Raw genomic sequence first — 22,854 nt, forward strand, 5'->3', positions numbered from 1 at the left:
CCCCCCCCGGGTGCATTCTTGGCTGCTAAGAGCAGCCGTGCTGCTCTCGGCTCCGCTGGCTCCCTCTGTCCCAGAACAGGAAGTAACCTGTTCCGGGGCAGAGGGAGCAGGAAACCAGCGGAGCCGACAGGCACGCGGTTGCTCTCTGCACCCCTCCAGCGGCGTGCACCCGGGGCGGACTGCCCCGCCCTTAGTACGCTGCTGCTGTCAGCTTCAACTTCTCCACTACTTTAGCCTCCAGAGATTGACCTTTTTCCCTGAGAGCTAAGAACTCATTGTAGGGAGTGCACACACACAACTTCTCACCAAGTAGGAGATAATCATACACAAGGTAGTCAATGCATAAGACTGGCTAGCTGCTACCTGTATCTTAGTGTGCTAAGCTGTTCAGTTATTTAAAGCTGCTAAGGGAGTAGGGATATTACAATTAATATTAAAAAAAAACCTTATGCTTATTAGGTGTATTTTCTATTACTTACTTTTGTGTTTTCTTCAAGATGAACAGCAAGGATCTAGTTCTAATCTATGGCTAAGAGCTAATAACTTACTAATTAAGATGCCCATTTAAAACCTATGGTGATAATTTCCTTCCTATCCTTTTAATATAATTGACAAATTAAAGACTGAGCCCAGGGTGGGAATAACATGAAACAAAGTTTTACTGTTAACCCATGTCTTAACTGCCTTTATTTAAACACTGACAATTACTGCTAAGTTATATCTTGCCTATATAGAAAGATCACTTAATTCAAACTTGGCCAAAAAAAATACATCCACTTTAGAAACTAGTATCAAATTCAAAACAACAGTGGACTTGCAGATTCACTAGTGAATTAGATAGGTGGGGAAAACATCAGAAGATATTAACACATGTATAAATGCAAAACAAATATCTTTAGCAATAATTCAATCATAGGTCAAAATGAGGTAAATTTGCTGATGACACAAAGTTATTCAAAGTTGTTACATTGCAAGATGACTTTAAGAGCCTTGAAGATTGTCATCCAAATGGCAGACAACATTTAATGTGAGCAAGTGCAAAGTGATGCATGTGGGAAAAGGAACCCACATTATAGCTAACTGATGCAAAGTTCCACATTAGAAGTCACCGCCAAGGAAAAGGATCTAGGTGTCATCGTTGATAGGTTGAAGCACTCTGCACAGTGTGCAGTGGCAGCTAAGAAAGCAAACAATGTTACTGAATTATTAGGAAAGGAATAAAAACCAAAAATGAGAATGTTAGAATGCCTTTGTATCACTCCACAGTGCAACTATGCCTCAAATACTGTGTGCAATTCTGGTCACTGCATCTCAAAAACGATATAGAGGAATTAGAAAAGGTAGACAGGTCGACAATGATAAAGGGGATGGGACGACTTCCCTATGAGGAAAGGCTACAGCGGCTAAGGTTCTTTAGCTTGGAGAAGAGACAGCTAATGAGAGATATGAAAGAGGTCTATACAATACAGAGTGGAGTGGAATGGGTAGACGCGTCACTTGTTTACCCTTTCCAAAAAATACTAGGACTAGGGGGCATACAATGTAGTAAATTGAAAACAAAGCTAAGAAAATATTTCTTCACTCAACATGTAAAATTAAACTCTGGAATTTGACAGAGAATGTGATAAAAACAGTTAGCTTAGCAGAGTTTAAAAAAAGGCTTGGATAATTCTGAATAGCCCTGAACATGTATATCCTGGAGGAAAAGGAGAACCTGGGGTGATATGATACAGATGTTCAACTATTTTTACAGGTATTAATCTACAAACAAAACTTTTCCAGAAACAGGAAGGTGGTAGAACTAGAGAACGTGAATTGAGACTGAAGGGAAGACTCAGGAATGATGTCAGAAAGCATTTTTTCACCGAGGGTGGTTGATACTTGGAATGCCCTACTATGGCAGGTAGTGAAGATGAAATCTGTAACGGAACTCAAAAATGCATGGGATAAACACTTAGGGATCCTGTTTAGAAGAATTGATCCACAGAAACTTATCAGATACTAGGTGGCAACACTGGTAACTCTGAAGCAAAGCCGGTATGGGGTGGACTTCTATGGTCTGGGCCTTGAGCGTGGCTGGATAGATTTGGACGGGCTGGAATGGAGTTTATCCAGGGCTTCGATAACAACTTCAAAAGTTTTTGAACAAGGACAATGACAGGCAGACTTCTATGGCCTTTGCCCTGAAAATAGTACGGACAAATCAAGTTCACGTATACGTATGTGGTATCACCTTGTATCACCTCATATCTTATAGTAACATAGTAGATGACGGCAGAAAAAGACCTGCACGGTCCATCCAGTCTGCCCAAGAAGATAAATTCATATGTGCTACTTTTTTATTTGTACTGTCCTCTTCAGTGCACAGACCGTATAAGTCTGGCCAGCCCTATCCCCGCCTCCCAACCACCAGCTCTGGCACAGACCGTATGTCTGCCCAGCACTAGTCCCGCCTCCCAACCACCAGCCCCAGCACAGACCGTATGTCTGCCCAGCACTAGCCCCGCCTCCCAACCACCAGCTCTGCCACCCATTCTAGGCTAAACTCCTGAGGATCCCTTCCTTCTGCACAGGATTCCTTTATGTTTATCCCACGCATGTTTGAATTCCGTTACCGTTTTCATCTCCACCACCTCCCGCGGGAGGGCATTCCAAGCATCCACCACCCTCTCCGTGAAAAAATACTTCCTGCCATTCTTCTTGAGTCTGCCCCCCTTCAATCTCATTTCATGCCCTCTCGTTCTACCGCCTTCCCATCTCCGGAAAAGGTTCGTTGGAGTGATGTAAAATGAGTTTATTTCTTCGGGCAGACTGCATGGACAGTGCAGGTCTTTATCTGCCGTCATCTACTGTGTATTTCTAGGATAAGCAGCATAAAATCTGTTTTACTCTTTTGGGATCTTGCCAGGTACTTGTGACCTGCATTGGTCACTGCTGGAAACAGGATACTGGGCTTGAACATTCGGTCTGTCCTAATATGGCAACACTTATGTTGTTCTTATCCTTCTAATTGGTTTGCCCATGTGTTGATCTGCAATTATTGACAATGGTTTCATAATATAGAAGTCTTCAGCAGTCTTGCTTGACCAATTTGACACATGGCTAAATTTTTGGGGATACTAATTTCAAGTTTACAATGACATTATATACTAGAGTGTCCAAAAATGAAATGTAAAGAGGGTAACACACTTGAATCACAGTTTTTCATAAACCTATGTATCTTAATGCTCTGTTGAGATATGATAGACATCATCTTTATCAACTGAAAATTTAATTCACCCACCATGAGCTTTACTGAGTGGCCAAGGCAATTAGAAGGCAGTTGGAGCTGGGGAGCCAAGAAGGATGCAGGTGACACAGCTACTCTGAGTGATGAAGAAATAGTAGAGGCAAAAGCTTTCATACCTGTTGCAAATGTGCTCAGATGTTGGAGTGATGTAAAAATATTTAGTGGTTGGTCACAAGTGTTTGCTTTGTGGTGCAAGAGTATAAGCACACGGAACTGCTAATGCTATTATTTTGTTCTACCTGCTGAGATACTGAAAGCTGTGGGAACTGTGAAAGAATTACAGCAGCCATTTTAAGCAGAGGTTGTTTGGAAATTGCTCGACTTGGCTGAGTAAGACAGTAGCAGCTATTTTGTGTGTGTGTGTGGGAGGGAAAACAGCAATTCTTCATTTCTTTTCAGAAAGATTTGGTGTTGAACTGCTGGTACTGAATTTAAATGACTATAACATTCTATTTTTTTGTACATAGGGATTACTAATATTATGTTTAGATATAATCAAGATTTATCTGTTCTGAGGACTGTATTGTAGAAGCTCCTGTGACAGGAACTCTGGACCACAGTACACTTTCATTCAGAGGAACCTAACTTGCACTGTCTTCAGTGCTATACTATCGGTAAGCTTGGAACAGATTATCAAAGGAAACTGGCCAGTCGAGACAGGTATCCACCGTATAGATAACGATTTCTACATGTATTATTAGAAATTGTTTATTGTTATATTAAAGGTTAAATACAACAAGCAGGCAGTTTCTGTATTTTTGATGTTCACTCTTTTGATCAGTAATGCTCTTCTTTCCTTTAAATCCACAATCTAAGAGGTATTCTGGAGACCAGCTTGCCTTTTTCTGATAAGTATTGATTTGAATCTCGTATCTTATAATCCACAGGTAGTTGACCTTTAAAAATGCTCTCTGTCTCTGTACTGAATAGATTTTTGCAATGCCCTCTTCAGTGGTCTCCCATAATGTTCGCTCACACATGTAAAGTTCATTCAAAATGGCAAAATAGTGTTTCTCCACTTCCTCAGGACACGACCTTGCTAAAACACTAGCAATTGAATTAAGCTGAAAACCCCTACTGAAATGTTATGACAAGACCTGAAGCCAGTTTTCAATGGAAGGAAGCACCTCAAACAGCAGAGCTGAAACAGTTCTGTAGGGTCAAATGGGTCAAAACTCCTCAAGGGTGACATCTCCTGTAACTGTCGATCAGTCTCTGACATTGAGCTATTGTTTCTTAGGGAATAGACAGCAGTTAATGAAAGGTTCATATACTTTTTCACTTAAGAATATTTATTGTTGCCTAAACAAACTTCCATTATTTTCTTTTTTCAGGCTTTAGATTCAGATCTAATCATGTTCTGAGTGTAAAACCATGTTAAAATATAAGCCTTCCTAGGGTGGGTCAGAAACGTTTTCTCAGTACTATAAAAAAACAGTGATAATCGATATTATAAGCCGTGTTTCCCTTTAAGCTGTCCAGGGGCCCACTGGCACCCATCTACAAACTGAGCACAATCCAGCTGTGCTACACCAGACCAGCCAGTCCTTCCAATATCATGTAGTTCAAACTGAAAGAAGGCTACAGCAGGTCCTGCAGCTATACACACAAGTCAGGAAGCAACTAGTAATTGTCATTAAATATAGGCAGAATTGTCTTTGTTCTGTATATTCTATTTATTTTCTATTGCTTAATCACTGCTACCCTTTAGCCAGTGGCATCCAATACAAGTAGGATACATGCAAAAAGAATAAAGATTTTGTTCACAAACTACAGCACTCTGTTGGACAAAATAAAACATGTTAGTTTGGATCTGTTGTGGTACTACACCTATGTGCCTAGGGAGGATCTAAAGGGATGCTTCATGTGTCTGTGGTTAAAGAAAGGACAAGGGAAAGAGATGGAAAACATATTTGTTAAGAAACAAAATCCTCTCTTTAATATTAGTGAACAGAACTTTAGGAGACATCAAAATGTTACACCTTATTCCGTGGTACTGAAATTCTTGAAACTCCCTTCCTTTCCCAAACAATGGGTTAGCACTTCATTTCTTAATACATCTGGGGTTGTTTTAAAAGAAACAGTCTCGGCAGTCATTACACGTGAGAGCTTGGAATCAACTTTCGAGTCACTCTGTTGGTCCCCCTCATACTCCTCCAGTTGCTTTCCTAGCTGATCCAAGAGTTTATCTGCAGCATTTAACCAATCACAATCACACTGCTTCTTTAAATTTCATGGGTGATGTTTGGAAACCTTTGCAGCAATTTGTTAGCTTGTTTTGGAGGTAGGCGCCCTGACTGTCCCAGAGTTTTCTCATTTAATCTGGCAGCTCTAAGTTCTGCCTGAAAGAAACAAAAGACAGAAACAATACAGTTAGCATACCACTTAATAATAAAACGGTGTTTTACCCAATGACAAGGGCATTCTGCAAACAGAAGTTACTACACAGACGCTAAATTCTACCCAACGCTTAAGTAAAGCAAAGGTACTTACCTGTAGCAGGTGTTCTCCAAGGACAGCAGGATATTCTCACAAGTGGGTGAAGCTGACCCACGTCTCCTGGTCTGGGATTTACAAAAATATAAATAGAGCTTTGTGGAGCACGAGACACACTCCACCATGCATGCATGCCTTCCTGCTCACCACGAGAACGCGGTCTCCTCAGTTTTATACTACAGCAAAAATAACAAAAGGAGACAACTACAAGGGAAGGTGACAGGAATTGTGAGAATATAAAGCCTGCTGTCCTCAAAGAACATCTGCTACAGGGAAGTACCTTCGCTTTCTTGGAGGACAAGCAGGCTTATAGATTCTCACAAGTGGGGAATCCCTAGCATCCAGGCTCACCAAAACCAACAAACATTGGTCAATTGGGCCTTGAAACGGCGAGGACATAACATACTAACCTGAAGCTATATCCAACTGAGTGAGAGTGCAGCCTGGAACAGAAGGGCTTAGGAGGGTGCAGTTGGATTCTAGACCACAAACAGATTCTGCAACACTGTCTGCCCGAACCAACTATCATGTCGGTATCCTGCTCATGGCAATAATGAGATGTGAATGTGTGGACTGAAAACCACGTCGCAGCCTTGCAAATTTCTTCAATGGAGGCTGACCTCAAGTGGGCTACCAACACAGCCATGGCTCTGACATTATGTCATGACATGACCATCTAGGGCAAGCCCAGCCTGGGCATAAGTGAAGGGAATGCAATTTGCCAGCCAATGAGAAATGGTACGTTTCTCGATGGCGACCCCTATCCTGTTGGGGTGAAAAGAAACAAAGTTGGGCAGACTAAGGTAAACCCTTATGGAATTGGTATAGAAAGTATTCACACAGGGTCTGCATACGGCAAGCAAAGGGATCTAAAACCTTGCTCTCACACCAGATGGCGAACCTCCTCCATTTGAAAGAATAGCACCTCTTAGTAGAGTCTTTCCTGGAAGCCAGCAAGACCCAGGAGACACCCTCCAAAAGCCCTAAGGAAGTGAATTCTAGGCTCTCAACATACAAGGGATGTAGAAGAGACCCCTTGTTCTGCGTGATAAGGGTCGGGAACACTCCAATCTCCACAGCTCTTCAGAGGATAACTCCATAAGAAGAGGGAACCATATCTGCTGCGGCCAGTACTGCATAATCAGAATTGTGGTTCCGCAGTCTTGCTTGAGTTTCAACAAAGATTTCCCCACAAAAGGTATGGGAGGATACGCATACAGAAGACCAGGTTGGGCATACAGAAAACCAGGGTGGGACCAGGCTGCTGGCATTTAAAAAGGAGATAGAGCAGCTTTTAAAACTACAAGGCCGACAATCGTTCAAAAATGCACGGTTCGGAACAAGGTAGCTTTCAAAGATATCACCAAAACAGGGAAGATAGGGTATCCCGATAGTGAGGTTGCAATAGAGACCATAGTAGATCAGGTGTCCTTAAATAAAAAGCAGACAAAAGATTGCAAATTAACACTGTCAACTGCTGAACAAGATGTAAATAAGAAAACCAAACAGTTTAAAATATCTATTTGCGAATGTCAGAAGCCTAAGAAATAAGATGGGAAAGTTGGGATATATTGCACTAAATGAAAAATCAGATATAATAGGCATCTCTGAGACCTGGTGGCAGGAGGATAACCAATAGGACACTGTCATACCAGGGTACAAATTATATTGTAGTGATAGGGTGGATCAAATTGGTGGAGGTGTAGCATTGTATGTTAAGGAGGGCCCTGAATCAAATGGATTGAATATTCTGCAGGAAACAAAACACATCTTAGAATCCCTATGGATTGAAACTCCATGTGTAAGAGGAAGAGGATATAGATAGGAGTATATTACTGTCCACCTGGTCAGGATGAACAGATGGACATAAAACTGTTATCAGAAATCAGGGAGGCTAACAAACTGGGCAACACAATAATAATGGGTGATTCCAATTTCCCCAAAATTGACTGGGTAAATGTAAAATCAGGGCATGCTAGGAAGGTAAAATTCCTTGATGAAATCAATGACTGTTTTATGGAGCAGCTGGTACAGGAGCCAACAAGGAGGAGGAAAAATTCTAGACCTAGTCCTTAGTGGAGTGCATGATCTGGTGCAGGAGATAATGGTGCTGGGACCACTTGATAACAGTGATCATAATATGATCAGATTTTATATCGGCTTTGGAGTAAATACACACAGGAAATCCAATACATTAGTGTTTAACTTTCAAAAAGGGAACTATGATAAAATGAGGACAACAGCAGAAAAAAAAATAAACCTTTGAGGAGCTGCTGCAAAGGTCAAAAATTTACATCAGGCTTGGATGATGATGTTCAAAAATGTCATCCTGGAAACCCAGGCCAAATGTATTAAAAAAAAAAAAAGAGGAAGGAAGACCAAACGACAGCTGGCATGGTTAAAAAGTGAGGTGAAGGAAATTATTAGAGCTAAAAGAAAATCCTTCAGAAAAAGGAAGAAGAATCTGACTGAAAATAATAAGAAACAGCAAGTCAAATGCAAAGTGCTGATAAGGAAGGCAAAGAGGGACTTTGACAACAAGATTATTTTGGAGATAAAAAACACACAGTAAAATTTCTTTTAGGTATATTAAAAACAAGAAGCTAGCAAAAGAATTGGTTGGACCGCTAGATGACCGAGGAGTAAAAGGGGCACTCAGGGAAGACAAAGCCATAGCAAAGAGATTAAATGAATTCTTTGCTTTGGTCTTCAGCGAGGAAGATTTGGGAGAGATACCGGTGCCATAAATGGTATTCAGAACTGACGAGTCAGAGAAACTGAATGTAATCTCTCTAAAACTGGAGGATGTAATAGCACAATTTGACAAATTGAAGAGTAGCAAATCACCTGGATTGGATGGTATTCATCCCAGAATACTGACAGAATTGAAAGATGAACTTGCAGAACTATTGTTAGTAATATGTAATTTATCTTTAAAATCAAGCATGGTACCGAAATACTGGAATGTGGCCAATGTAACACTGATTTTTTAAAAAGGTTCCAGAGGTGATCCGGGAAATTATAGAGAATGATGTTGAGAAGTTGGTTCCCACCTAGACTCCTGCGAAACTTCTTCCACTGAAGTCAAGGGAGTGCCTTGAATGGCAGTCGACACCGGGGCAGCACCACAAGCCAAGGGCCAAGCAGGGCCGCAATGGTAGGTAAGGTAGGCACAAACACCCCCGATGCCGATGCAACCTGTTGCATGAGGCTATCCAGCAGCTCAGGGAGCAAGGCCCAGATGCGCTCATTGAGGGCGGACACTGGGAAAGGCTGAGGTGTCAGGTCAGGTAAAGGTTGCAGAACCGCTGGTGCTGATGCAGGAGTATGGTCTTAGCTGCTGGGAGACCAGCGCATCAGCACCTCCTGTATGGAGGGGGTTCAATCCTCCCAGTGCCTACGCTTCTCGAGTGCCAAATCCTTCGACGCCCTGGAGCTCTCAGCACCATGCGTCGAGGGTGACCAATGACGATGCTTCTTGGCCTTCACCCGAAGAGTGTCACCAAGGCTTCTCGGTGCCAAGGACTAAGTTGAATCCACACATCGCCTTGGGGTCGGGTCTGACAATAGATGGTCTCAGGGGTCCTGCACAGCAAGACTTGAGGCAGGTGGAGACCCACTCGATGTTTCACTGCTCCAAGTGTGGGGGTGGGGTCCTGTTTCGGGCAGTACTGTCCTTCTTGCCAAAGTGCTTCTTGTTGTTTTTTTTATTTAGTCGTCTATATGCCTCTTGCAGGATTCTGAACTTTCACAGGGCTCTCTTGTGTTTTTTCGAGGTTCCCGATGACTTCCGCCTTTCACATAGACCTTTTGTGCAGTTTGGTAAACAGCAGTTGGGTCTCATGGCTTCCAAGGCTTCCTTTGCCCGGTGGGTGAAGGTGGCCGTGGTCTCTGCTTGTATTCTGGGAGGCTCTTCTCCTCGTGTTGGAGGGCACACTCTCCTGGGCGTGTGACTACATCTCGGGCAAAGACTTCGTTGTCTTCTCTGATGGATATTTGTAAGGCAGAGGCATGGGCTTCTCTGCTTTCCTTCAGTAGTATGATGGTATAGTGGGGGCCACGCAGGCAGCGGCTGCATTTGAGGTGTCAATTCTGCTTGTGGCAAGTTCGGCTTCCCACCTTCCTAGGGATAGCTTTTGAACATCCCACAGCTGCCTGAGCAGGGGCTTTGCTTCTGCCGAAAAAAACCAAAATGGCCGCCGTTCCCGCCTCCTTCTGAGGTGAAGCACCAAGGCCCTGCACCAGGGATCAGAGCCGAAAGAAACGCGCTGCTGTGACCAAGCGCACCCTGTATGTGCGAGCCCCGAATCAGCTCCTCCACTTGGGAACTGGACTGCACACCGTGCAGTGGCCCACTGCAAGATGGGCAGCAGGTCACACACTAAGCGGGGGTTGCTATGGCCAGAGACTGCCACTGCGTGGGAAAACATGTGGCGCACCACGCTACACAACAGTTTTTTGTTTTTTTTTAACCGGAGCACAGCGCAAACTAGCAAAAATATGTCTGCTTTTTTTTTCTACCCGAATGTAAATTAGGCAGTTTTCTGTCTTTGAAGGAATCACGTCTCTTTGTATCTGCCAAAGACCTCAAGGAGCAGTTGTGAGATTTCAACCAGGCTCCCCTGGTTCTCACTCTACTGATCTAATCATTAAACTGCTCCTCCACTTCCTCCATGGTTTTATTTTATTTTTTTGTAGAACCGACACATAGTGCTCCCATCGATGTCCCAAAGCCTGAAGCACAGCAGAAAGGACCCACCACTCTGGGTCCACAGTCACCCCCCCCCCCTTTCAGAGCAGGGCACGGCAGCATCACTGGCCTGCCAGACTCACTGTGTTGCCTGCGACTCCTCATCTTCTGAGCAGACTGGTTGCTGAGCAGGCTCTCACACAGAGGGAAAACATGGAAAAGGCGCAGAACACCCCAGGGGAAAGTCATGACAGGGACCCAGCACCACCAGGTATGTCTGCTCACTCTGCTCAACTGGGAACCAGTTGACCAACTGGACCAGGAGCAAGGCCTCAGAACCAGAGACAGAGGATCCACCTGTCCATCCACCTGCTGGAGACAGAAGATACTGAGGAGCTGAGCTACTAGCAGGGAGCTATGTAGTGGTGCTCAGTTCTGTATTTTCTATCTCCACCTGCTGGTCGATGGACATAACTACCCACTCGTCCTGGAATAGTGGGAATGAACATAATGGAAATTATGAATTAAAAATTAAATTTTTTTAAATCTGTTTTTATAGAATAATTTAAGAACAACCTACAATAAAGCTAAACAGTAGAAAAAAACATGTGTTAATGTTGCCATTAGTGTGGGGTCATTAAAAAGTATTAGCATGTAAGCACTTACCAACACCCACTTTCTATTCTGATGCTTGTCTCTTCTATACTGTTTGGAGTTCTTTTCCATTTTAGGGCAACGGAAAGAACTTTTCAATTTTCAGTGTCAACATCTATACTGTTCTTTGCTTATCTCAGTTATCTATAATGGATATTCCACCTTCTACTCCTCTCTAGATATTTTATATACACTTTACTACCCAAGTATTTTTATACTAGTCTTTTGTCAGAAAGATGGCTTCAGTTTTTCTTAGTTTTCCAATTAAGAAAGGTGGCTTCTATTTAAAGGTGAGTTTTAATTCTTCATTATTTTTGGACAGGTGGATTGGGGTGGTAATGAAAAAAGTAGACAAAGTGAGGTTGGTAAAACAGCTCCATCCTTTTCTGGATCTAGCTATTTTAGAGTAATTATGTCAACTTTTGTCCTAATTCATCTACAGCATTTACATTTTATTTATGTAGAGTTATCAATAGAAACTCAGATGTGCACAGCCAAATTTTGTACAATTATCATAGGGAACAGATGTGGGAGAGGCCTATACTTTTAACTGACTTTCACTTGTTACCCATTAAATTATGCATTCAGTTTAGGATAGACGAGTAGTTTCCAAACCTAGTCCTGGAGGAACCCAGCCAGTCAGGTTTTCAGGATACCCATAATGAATACTCATGAAATAGATTTGAATGAGGTAGAGGCAGTGCATGCAAATCTCTCTCATGAATATTCATTGTGGGTATCCTGAAAACCTGGCTGGCTGAGGTGACTCCAGGACCAGGTTTGGGGGCCACTGGGATAGACTGTAGGGCTCTCTTATTTGAAAAATAAAATAAATGATATTTCCACCTAGCTTACCTCACTCCAGCTAGGAAAAAAGAGCAGTCCAACTCAAAAAAAAATATATATATAAACCTATAGCTACATCTCCATCAGTCAACTGATTTTGTGTTTCTCATTAATTTCTGGTGATATGGTTTATAGTTAATATTGTTATGTATTTTATCATACTGACATGCTGAAATTCTATAACGCACTTTTATTGATTGTAATCTACTGCATTCAACATTGCTTGTAAAATACAGTATGTAAATTAATAAATTACCTGGACCTTAGCATTACAATCAAAGAAAGACTGGATTTCCTTAGCACAAACTGTGTCATTGAAATTGTTCTGCTTCCAGCATGCCATCATCAACGACATCTCAGTGATACATGTGGCCTCTGAAAAGAAACGCAGTGGTTGACAGTATGCTCATCTTCTCGCTCTGACATCTATAATCACCTGTTACCTCCATTTTTTCTAGGTCAGACTGATATGTTGGTTTTACCCCATTGAACTCAGGGCCTTATAGTTCATTTCCTTGAGACAGACAGGTATGTACAACTCAATACATACAATGGGGTACTTGATCAATCTATCTTGACAACAAACAAACAAAAAATAAGCTTGCCAGTTGTTAGCTACGCCCATATTAAAATTCCCTCTCTAGCTAATCTAACTATTTTTAAATGATTTTGTTCTGCTTCCATATTCATGGAGGCAGGGTGCATTATTATGTATGTTTAATGTATTGATTGTATTTTATTACATTGTTTGTGTAATAGATAGTACTGTGTATTGCCCCCCCCCCCCCCATTGACTTCTTGTGAGCTTTCCCTATTGGCTCTTGGTTCTGGACTAGGGTCAGCCCTCCCTCTCTGTCCCTGTGGGCTGTGTGAGCCCAGTCTTGCTAGCATGCTTTTGTGATCGGCAGCTGTTCTAGTGGGCTGATCCCTCCTTATTCTACTATAATTCCATCACAATTTTCACCATTTCCCCAAGTCATTCCCCATTTATTTTCACTTTGCCTAAAACTGCACAGATCCCTACATTTCAAATAATACATCATAACAGAAATTTTGCTTCAGCAACACCAATGGTTATGCCAAATAAGAAAAAACTGTAAATGAAAAAAAATGTATCAAGGTATAAAAATGTACCCACCCTAATTAGACCACAATTTTTGTGGAATGGACGACAGAATACAGGAAGAAAACATTTTACAAAATAATAAAGCAAAGAAATAGAACCTTTGGCTGTGCACTGGTACATAGGATCCATGAAGACCGCTGCTGCCAGTTGCAGATTTTATTAGGGTTTTGTCGGATCTAATGTGTACCATCTTAAATCAGGGAATTTGGCTGTTACCCATTTAGTCACATTCCTGGACACTGACTTGGTCTAAAGCTGGAGGATCTGGCTTTTACCCAGTCAGCCAAATCCCCGGCTTTGTTCTGCCCTTGAATTTTTTCCCTTCAGATCAATGTATCCAGAAGTGCCTCCAGACTACCTCGGCTTGCCTCTGAATAGTACTACTACTACTTAACATTTCTAAAGCGCTACTAGGGTTACGCAACGCTGTACAATTTAACATGGAAGGACAGTCCCTGCTCAAGGAGCTTACAATCGAATAGCTCCAGATCCAACTTAAAATGTAGTTTAAAAAAATATATATCTAACATTCAGGGGCAGAACAGGGACCAGATAAGGCAACAGTAGCAGCAAAGGATCCATGGAGCATCCCCAACTGGGTAAAAGCCAGATCCTCCAGTTTTAGACCAAGGAACTTGTGGATCCAAGGATGCAACTGACTGGGTAAAAGCTGGATCCTTCAAATTTAAGGTAGTACAGAAAAGATTCAGCAAATCTGTTTTTTTACTCTGATGAGGTAAAGGGTTGGACCCTGTTTTAGGGACAGACGTGATCCCACATTATATTGAGCCAATTTAATATGGGGATCTACAGTGTAATGTAATAGCCTGCCTACCCACTCTTTGATTAAACAGAAAGTGGCCCTTTTTCTTATGACCACATCAGTGGATTTTGCAAATCCACTTAGGACTATGACCCATAGCCAGGGAACCACTGCCCTAAGCATTCAGGTGCCAATGATCAAAAGTAATGCGGAGGCTAGAGGCCATTAGCTCCGTACTAGTGACCGAATTTTCCAGCGCAAAATGATCAGAGAGGTCTAGCGCAACAAACGAGCACACCAGGCCTTAGCGCAGTACTATGCAAATGTAGTCAAGCTCGTTTAAATGAGATCATTTTGTATTCCTCCACAATGATCAGAAAACAGTGCCCAAAACAAAGGTGCCTTAACACTGTAAAAAATAACACCAGGTCCGAACAGGCATTAGCGTGTTGGAAGAGAGGCTTTCCCATGATTCTCATACTCCTCTCATAATTCTTTATGCAAAATCTACTGGTTTTGATCGCTTTTGGAAGCAGAAGGAAGCCCTTGAGCACTAGTTGTGAGAAACAGCAAACCCGAATATGAAGCACACATTGGTGTTCTAGCCCTGCATCTAAATTTTAAAGCGGTCACGCTTAAAAAAAAACAAAAAAAAAAAAAACAAAGCACACATTGGCGTCTGTTACTTGCATCTAACTATAAGCATCCAGAAAAAAAAAACAATTAAAAGCGCTTATATTTAGGCTACAGAAAACAGATGCCAATGGGTGCTTCACGTTCGGGTTTTACCAGCTGCATGTAAACAGGAGCTGTGCTTACAGCTGAACGCTTCTGCGCCAAGCACAATCCTCCCACTGAACTCCCTAATGCTCAAAGCTATGAGCGTGCCTATATCTGCATCTCATTAGCTTTGAGCATTAAGACGTTCTGCTGCACTGTTCCAGCAGTATTTTGATGGAGCTATTCAGAACAGTGCTGCAATTTTGATCATTGGCTCTTCAGTTCCTGGGGAAACCTTGAGCTCTCTCGTGATGAATGCTCAGGAGTGGGGATTAGGCCCCAGAACAGATCTCTCAGTCTGCCATCCCTCCCCTAGGGGCAAGTCTACCATGCCCTCATCCCAGTGCCCAATCTTATTTATTTAAAACAAGAGGAAAGGAATGCTATGCTTTCTCCAAGACCAAACCGCAAAGCAGACAAGCAGAACATCCAACAAAGATGCAAACGCTACAGGCCCGAAAGAGAATAGAACTTCAGTACTAATTCACCACATTAACATCGCAGCTTATTTTAACAAATATCCGATTCGAAGTCCTTCCAGGCCTGGTTTGAGATTAGAAGTCAGTCCAGTTTTCAGGATATCCACAATAAGCATTTTGATGTACTGGGTCCCCTGGGAATGCAAATCAACCTCATGCTTGTTCACTAGAGGTAACAAATCAGGGTGAGTATGGGGCCATACTGCGAGCAATAGTTTTGCCCAGCACATGCTGGGGATTGAGGGTCTCTCTTCCTCCCCTCCCCCCCCCCCCCAAAACCTCAATATAAGCTTATCAAGCCCTATCTTAGATGAAGACTAACAACTAGACAGCCATAACCTACACGCTTCGACGGATTTAGAGGCCCCAGGCGCAAAACTAGTACCGTTGAACTTGAAGCTAACCTCTGAGCATAGTGAAATCGAGCTCTTCAGAACGAGGAAAGCCCTGCTGCCTAAGTATGAGGATGACCGTGATGTCTTTCCTTCTCTTACCTCCCAGCCGAATTTTCCGGTTTGCCACACGGTCGGCCAGGACCAGCGGTCGGGACGGTCTGAACAAGGGCTTCCCATTCCGTCGGCTCGCCAAATAGCGGAGATGGGCCTGCAAACCGGGACCAGAAACCACCATCGCACCACCACCTCTAATGCCTTCCTTCCGACCCGCCGTCACCAAGGAGACGCATACGCACAACCCGGAACCGCAAACCACCCATCCGGTATCAAAAAGGGGAAAATGGGGAGCCAAGGAGGTTGAACAGGAGGCGGGATGACGTCAAAACATTGACGCCAATTAAGCTAGCCTACGTTTCCCCTTAATCGCGCAACCGTCGACTCGTCTAGTAAACTAAGATAAAAAAAAAAAAAAGGCAAGCAAACTTATGAGCTGCTGCATCCTCGTTGTCGTTCTTATTGTTGCCAATGGTAGCATTTTTTTTATTTAATCTCAAAATGCGTGCAGCATATGGATGTACAAAGAGGAAGTAGTGGTTTCATCGGTTACAGTACTAATTTGCTCTCTACATATTAAATAATTGTGTCATTTTTGGAGGGGGGGCTGGCTATAGCTACTGACTCCCTGTATTCGTGCAGAGATATTTTCATCTAGTAAAGGGCAACCAAAACAGACATCATGTTATGAGAATCATGTACTCATGAGACCTACAATTAAAAACAAAACATTAATTAGATTTAAACTGAGAACATTTAACATCTGTCTTTCCTGTGCCTACATCAAAAAATATGGCATGTGGGAACTTGCTACTTTTTTTTGGTTTTGTGGAATGCAGTGGTATATTATAAAATGATTTCAGATATGTATCGAATAATGAGGTAGGAGCTTACTTCATGCAGAAGTTCTGTCCAGAGGCAGTCTAAATGTGCCAAAAGAAATCCGCTGGTAGGCGGAGAACTCAAAATGCCCCACGATAAATATAACAGTACAAAGACAGTGGGAGAGCGACCAAGGATACCAAAGACAGGAAGATGTTCATTAATAAAAGAGTTTATTTGAAGTATGAGGACTCGACACAACGTCGTGTTTCGGCTGTTAGGCCTGCATCAGGAGTCTCTTGTGCAAAATGTTGCTGGTCAATGTTGAAGACAGTCTTCAAAGTAGTACATCAATCTCTTGCATGAGCTGTGACTTGGAAGAATGATGAAGAAAAATCATCAAAAGTAACGCAATGACCTTCTGCGCGCACTGCAAAATATCCATTTTTCACTGGATATTTTGCAGCGCGCGCAGGAGGTCATTGCGATCCATGTGCCTACGCTTTCAACAGTCTTTTTAAAGACTATTGCGTTACTTCAAATAAACTCTTTTATTAAGGAACATTTTCCTGTCTTTGGTATCCTTGGTCGCTCTCCCACTGTCTTTGTACAGTCTAAATGTGCCAACATTGTCCAGTTCACCACACTATTAACAGCCAAGTTCATACAAAGTTATTTTTAATGGAAAATAAATCTGTTGGCTCGCTATGTGAATATTCTGTTACTGTTTCATTATTGATAACAAGTAGTACATATTAAGGGCATTTGCATTTCAAATCTAAGCTGAAAACCCACCTTTTCACCACTGCTTTTGGCCCCTAGCCACTACTCATTTGCCCTCCCCCTTTGTTCCTTCTCACCCAGTACTTCCCTCGCCCTTTTTTGTCTTGTCTGTCTGTATTTTAGATTGTAAGCTCTATTGAGCAGGGACTATCTCTCTGTGTCAGGTGTTTAGCGCTGCGTGCGTCTGGTAGCGCTATACAAATGCTAATAATAATAATAATTTGCTGTAAACTTTGTTTTAATTCGTTTATCCAGTCCTTACATGCACATAGTTTTAGGGGCCCTTTTACTAAGCTGCATAGGCGCGTCCTATGCACGTCAATTTGGAATTACCGCCCGGCTACCATGTGGTCCGAGCAGTAATTTCATTTTTTATGTGCGCTGGAAAATAATTTTTATTTTCTTGCTCGCAGCACAAACTGGGCATTAGTCATCATTCTACACGCATAGATGATTACCGCAGGGTTACTGCATGAGACCTTACTGCTTAGTCAATGGGTGGCGGTAAGGTCTCAGACCCGAAATGGACGCACACCAATTTTTATTTGCCGCGCATCCATTTTTGGCAAAAAAGTTTAAAAGGCCTTGTCTAGGGACTACCAAATCTAGGGACGTCCAAATTTAAGGATTTGGACGTGTCTGACGGTATTTTCAAAATGAAAGATAGACATCCATCTTGTTTCGAAAATACGGGTTTCCCCGCCCCTGAATTTCGCCGTTTGGCAAGGACATCCAAATTGCAACTTGGACGTGTCTTTTGAAAATGCCCCTCTTTGTCTCCTGTTTTATCTAACCTCCTTGGAAAGGATCGCCACCAAGGAGGTTTTATGACAGGAGACGGAATGAGCCTATCTGGCCCATTCTGTAGGCTGAAGCCAGTGGGCGGAGCTTGCCGCCATAATGTGTGACCCCAAACATTTGCAGTGTGTGTTTTTTTATATTTGAAAGCTTCCCATATGTAACCCGAGGTCTTTTTTTTTTTTTAACATCAGGGGAGAGGGGTCCTGGGGTATGAGACGCAGTAGACTCAAGGACGTTGAAGAAAACAGGAGACGGGATGTGCATATCTAGTCCATTATAAGGGTTGAAGCCAAGAGATAGAGCTTCCAAGCAGTAGGCGAAGCTTGATGCCATTTTAGTTCACCTAAAACAATAGCAAGCACTATTGAAAACCATATCCAAAGATTATTAGAAATAAGGGATTGCCTATGGGTGGGGTCCATCAGTAAAAAGTCTAAAGCTGTTCCAGTTGGATAGGCAGTGCCTTAAAAGGCGGAGGACAAATGATTTTTTTTTACTTATTTGACAGCTTTTTAATTTATTTGAAAGCTTCCCATATCTAGATATAAATATTGTGGAATAAAAATTGAATAACACGTCTACAATTAGTGAGTGCATTAACCATGTAGGTGCCTATAGGGATATTGTAGGCGTGTACATGTATTTTTTAAAATCATTTATAATTTTTCATTTTACAAGGGTCACTTGCAAACAGTAATACAGAGATGACTGCACATTAATACAAGATAAGAAGAAAACAATCCCAACTAGATATATGGATTTTATACAATCTTTCTCTTCTTAGACCACAAAGTGAAGAAAAATAGGGAGAGTGAGATAAGACAAGGAGATTAAACAGTAAACAGAAAAAAAGAAAACATGGTATTAACCTGATTATCCCCAGATATTACTCATCTAATTCATTATTCCACATTGATCATCTGGTTGGCTTCTTCAAGACCAAATAGTAACCTGATAGTAGATGACGGCAGAAAAAGACCTGCATGGTCCATCCAGTCTGCCCAACAAGACAACTCATGTGTGCTACTTTTGTGTATACCCTACTTTGATTTGTACCTGTGCTCTTCAGGGCACAGACCGTATAAGTCTGCCCAGCACTAGCCCCGCCTCCCAACCACCTGCCCCTCCTCCCAACCACCGGCTCTGGCACAGACTGTACAAGTCTGCCCAGCACTATCCCCGCCTCCCACCACCGGCTCTGGCACAGACTGTATAAGTCTGCCCAGCACTATCCTCACCTCCCAACCACCAGCCCTGCTTCCCAACCACCGGCTCTGGCACAGACCGTACAAGTCTGCCCAGCACTATCCCCGCCTCCCACCACCGGCTCTGGCACAGACCGTATAAGTCTGCCCAGCGCTATCCCTGCCTCCCAACCTCCAGTCCCGCCTCCCACCACTGGCTCTGGCACAGACCGTATAAGTCTGCCCCGCACTATCCCCGCCTCCCAACCTCCAGCCCCGCCTCCCACTACCGGCTCTGCTATCCAATCTCGGTTAAGCTCCTGAGGATCCTTTCCTTCTGAACAGGATTCCTTTATGTTTATCCCACGCATGTTTGAATTCCGTTACCGTTTTCCTCTCCACCACCTCCCGCGGGAGGGCATTCCAAGCATCCACCACCCTCTCCGTGAAAAAATACTTCCTGACATTACTCCTGAATCTGCCTCCCTTCAACCTCAATTCATGTCCTCTCGTTCTACCGCCTTCGTATCTCCGGAAAAGGTTCGTTTGCGGATTAATACCTTTCAAATATTTGAACGTCTGTATCATATCACCCCTGTTTCTCCTTTCCTCCAGGGTATACATGTTCAGGTCAGCAAGTCTCTCCTCATACGTCTTGTTACGCAAATCCCATACCATTCTCGTAGCTTTTCTTTGCACCGCTTTGATTCTTTTTACATCCTTAGCAAGATACGGCCTCCAAAACTGAACACAATACTCTAGATGGGGCCTCACCAACGACTTATACAGAGGCATCAACACCCCCTTTCTTCTGCTGGTCACACCTCTCTCTATACAGCCCAACAACCTTCTAGATACAGCCACCGCCTATACACTATATGGTGTATAGTCAATTCATTTCATTGAGAACATAATTATTGTCCAGATTTTAGTTAGAAATAATACATCTGATTACATTCTCTCTCTTTTAAAAACCAGAAATTATTTAACAATACATATACTTAAGTCTCTAATTCAAATCCCACTGATTAAAGCAATCCCAGTTTTCATAGGCTTCACTCCTTTCGAAGTAATAATTAAATAAATATTTTGAGGAAAACTTTAGGAGTCATACCTGGAACTCTGGGAAAAACAATAATCTTGACATTAATCATCCACAATAACATCCACCTTATCATTTAGTTTCTGGTCCATTATCATTTTCAGGATCATAACCACTTCTAGCTTCTGTAGAACTTCTTTATTATATCAATTTTTCACTCTCAAAGGGTTCAATCAAATTGTCCATGTAACTCTCCAATAAGATTATATCTGAAACAAAGTTATTTACTACCGCTGTCAGGTCCCGAAGCGCCTTCCAGATGGCATTCAATGTAACCTCCACGGAAGCCAAAAACTCCAAGGTGATTTCTCTTGAGGTGTTTAGGAGTGGTTCCGCCGATTCAGGTTATTTTTTATTTTTATTTTTTGTTATATTTGTACCCCGCGCTTGGCAGGCTCAATGCGGCTTACATATACAGGTACTTATTTGTACCTGGGGCAATGGAGGGTTAAGTGACTTGCCCAGAGTTCTGCTGTAAATGTCCTCCGTTTCAGCATATGCCTCTAACTCACTCCTCCACTCCTTTGGACATGGTGGTTGAATAATTCGGGAACGATGGAGTTGTTTTTCCAGGTCCAAGAGCGTTGACACTCCTTCACCGGCGCTAATCAAAGGACTCGCCAACCCTTTCATCTGTGGACAGTTCGACGTGCAGCGGTCCCGCACTTGCTGCTCAGGGGACAAAACACTGGCCATCAGCGGCTGACCACTGGTTGTTCCCTTCCTCTCAGTTAAGGAAAATGCAATTGCAGAGAGGGAATTTACATAAAGAAGACAAAACTTTAGAGGGCAGCTGGGCATACGAACTTCAGGTCACCATCTTACCACTCTCCCAGTTTGGGACACTCTTTGTCTGGTTTCTCCTCAGAGGCCTGTCTGATATGGGTAACCCTTCAGCATAGCCCTCTGAGTCATTGAAACACAGAAGCCCCTCCACCACTACAAGGTGGTGTCCCTTCGGAGGGGGCATGTACATGGTTAACGCATGTACATGATTGGCACCTATAACACGGCTTAGTAAACTGGGCCCTAAATCAGCTTAAAAAATATTTTAGCTGGTAGAAATAGCACTTAAACTCTGCATTTTGTGCTTGTTTCTACACTGTTCTATACAATACAGACGGCCAAATTTCAGTGAGAAAGTCCTGTTTCCTGATGAGTTCATCTTAACTATTGTTGTAATCTCTTTTGGGAAGCACTCCCAACACACCTGAAAACGATCAATGAACTAAGTAACTTCTGCAAATCTCTGAAAACCTACCTCTTTAACAAGGCTTACCATTGCCCCATGTAAGCCGCATTGAGCCTGCCATGAGTGGGAAAGCGCGGGGTACAAATGTAACAAAAAACAAACTATGACACTACACCTTTCTACCTATATTCAGAAAATATCTTTCTATAACTACTTGACCAGATCCTCTTGTTTTCCTTGACTTCTGTATAACACCAATTATATTCTATACCCTGGAATGGCGATGCCATAACAGGGCTTTGTAAGCCACATTGAGCCTGCAAATAAGTGGGAAAATGTGGGATACAAGTGCAATAAATACAAAATTAAAAATAAAATAAAGATGGAATAAACTGAAATTAAATGTAAGTAAAATTAAACTCTCCTGTCATTGGGGCACATGGAATCACATCTTCACTGCATCTCTTTTGTAGACATTTTCATTTTAGATAGACAAATGGATTATTGTTTGAGCATGTTTCATGGACAATTGGTTTTAGAAGTCAAAATAATAAAAATAAATATTTTGTTGCATACAGATCTTTCAATTGTTGAAACATAACTAAATGGGCTATAAGCCCCTAATTCAGACCATTGGGTTTCTTATATTTTGTCCTTGTGATGGCTTATACTGTGCCAAAACTGGAAATACAGTGAGACAGAATAATAGACTTCAGTAACATCCAAAACTTATTTTTTTATGTTTTAATCAATTTTATTAAAAGCAAAACATGTTGGTTGATAAGCTTCATACAGAAGAAGAAAAACCAGTGAACCATCCAACATGGCACAATTTAAACTTTTACAGAGAACATATCCAAGAACCCTTCCTTTCCCATACTCCCCTCCCTCCCTATAAGCCCACCTGACTCCACCCACCAAAATAATATCAGTAGGACCCAAAGCAGTACAAAACAAGTAAAATCATAAACACAGTTTATGCCAAATTGTTTAACCACCCTTAGGTTTTGCCTTTGGGTTTAACAAGCAATATGCATGTGCATCTAAGGTCTAGATAAATTTAAACAATCTGTGTTTAAGACATATGCCCTAAATATGTAATACTTGGTAGCAATAATGAAACAGTGATGGAATATTCACATAGCAGGCAGCCAACAGATTTATTTTTCACTGAAAATCATTAACTTTTTATGAACTTGGTAGCTAATACTGTGGACTGCGGTTACTATTGTATGAATGGGTTAACCAAGTGAATCACAAACCTGGTCCTGGAGAAGCTTCAGGCAGTCAGGTTTTCAGGATATCCACATTGAACATCTATGAGAGATATTTGCATGCACTGCCTCCATTGCATGCAAATCTCTCTCATGAATATTCATTGTGGATATCCTGAAAATC

The 22,854-nt window shown here is 42.2% G+C and overlaps 1 protein-coding gene across 1 annotated transcript; it reads right to left on the bottom strand.

Annotated features, from left to right (window-relative positions):
- Window positions 1-5,279: 5,279 nt before the first annotated feature.
- CHCHD1 (coiled-coil-helix-coiled-coil-helix domain containing 1) lies at window positions 5,280-15,827 on the bottom strand. Its single transcript, XM_030204887.1, has 3 exons — window positions 15,618-15,827; window positions 12,232-12,350; window positions 5,280-5,631 (listed from the first exon to the last, which is right to left on the bottom strand). The coding sequence occupies exons 1-3, from the start codon at window positions 15,751-15,753 to the stop codon at window positions 5,515-5,517; spliced, it is 372 nt and encodes a 123-aa protein (XP_030060747.1). The 5' UTR covers window positions 15,754-15,827; the 3' UTR covers window positions 5,280-5,514.
- Between the last annotated feature and the right edge of the window lie 7,027 nt (window positions 15,828-22,854).

Source organism: Microcaecilia unicolor, chromosome 5 (genome assembly GCF_901765095.1).
Source record: "Microcaecilia unicolor chromosome 5, aMicUni1.1, whole genome shotgun sequence".
NCBI classification, from domain to species: domain Eukaryota; kingdom Metazoa; phylum Chordata; class Amphibia; order Gymnophiona; family Siphonopidae; genus Microcaecilia; species Microcaecilia unicolor.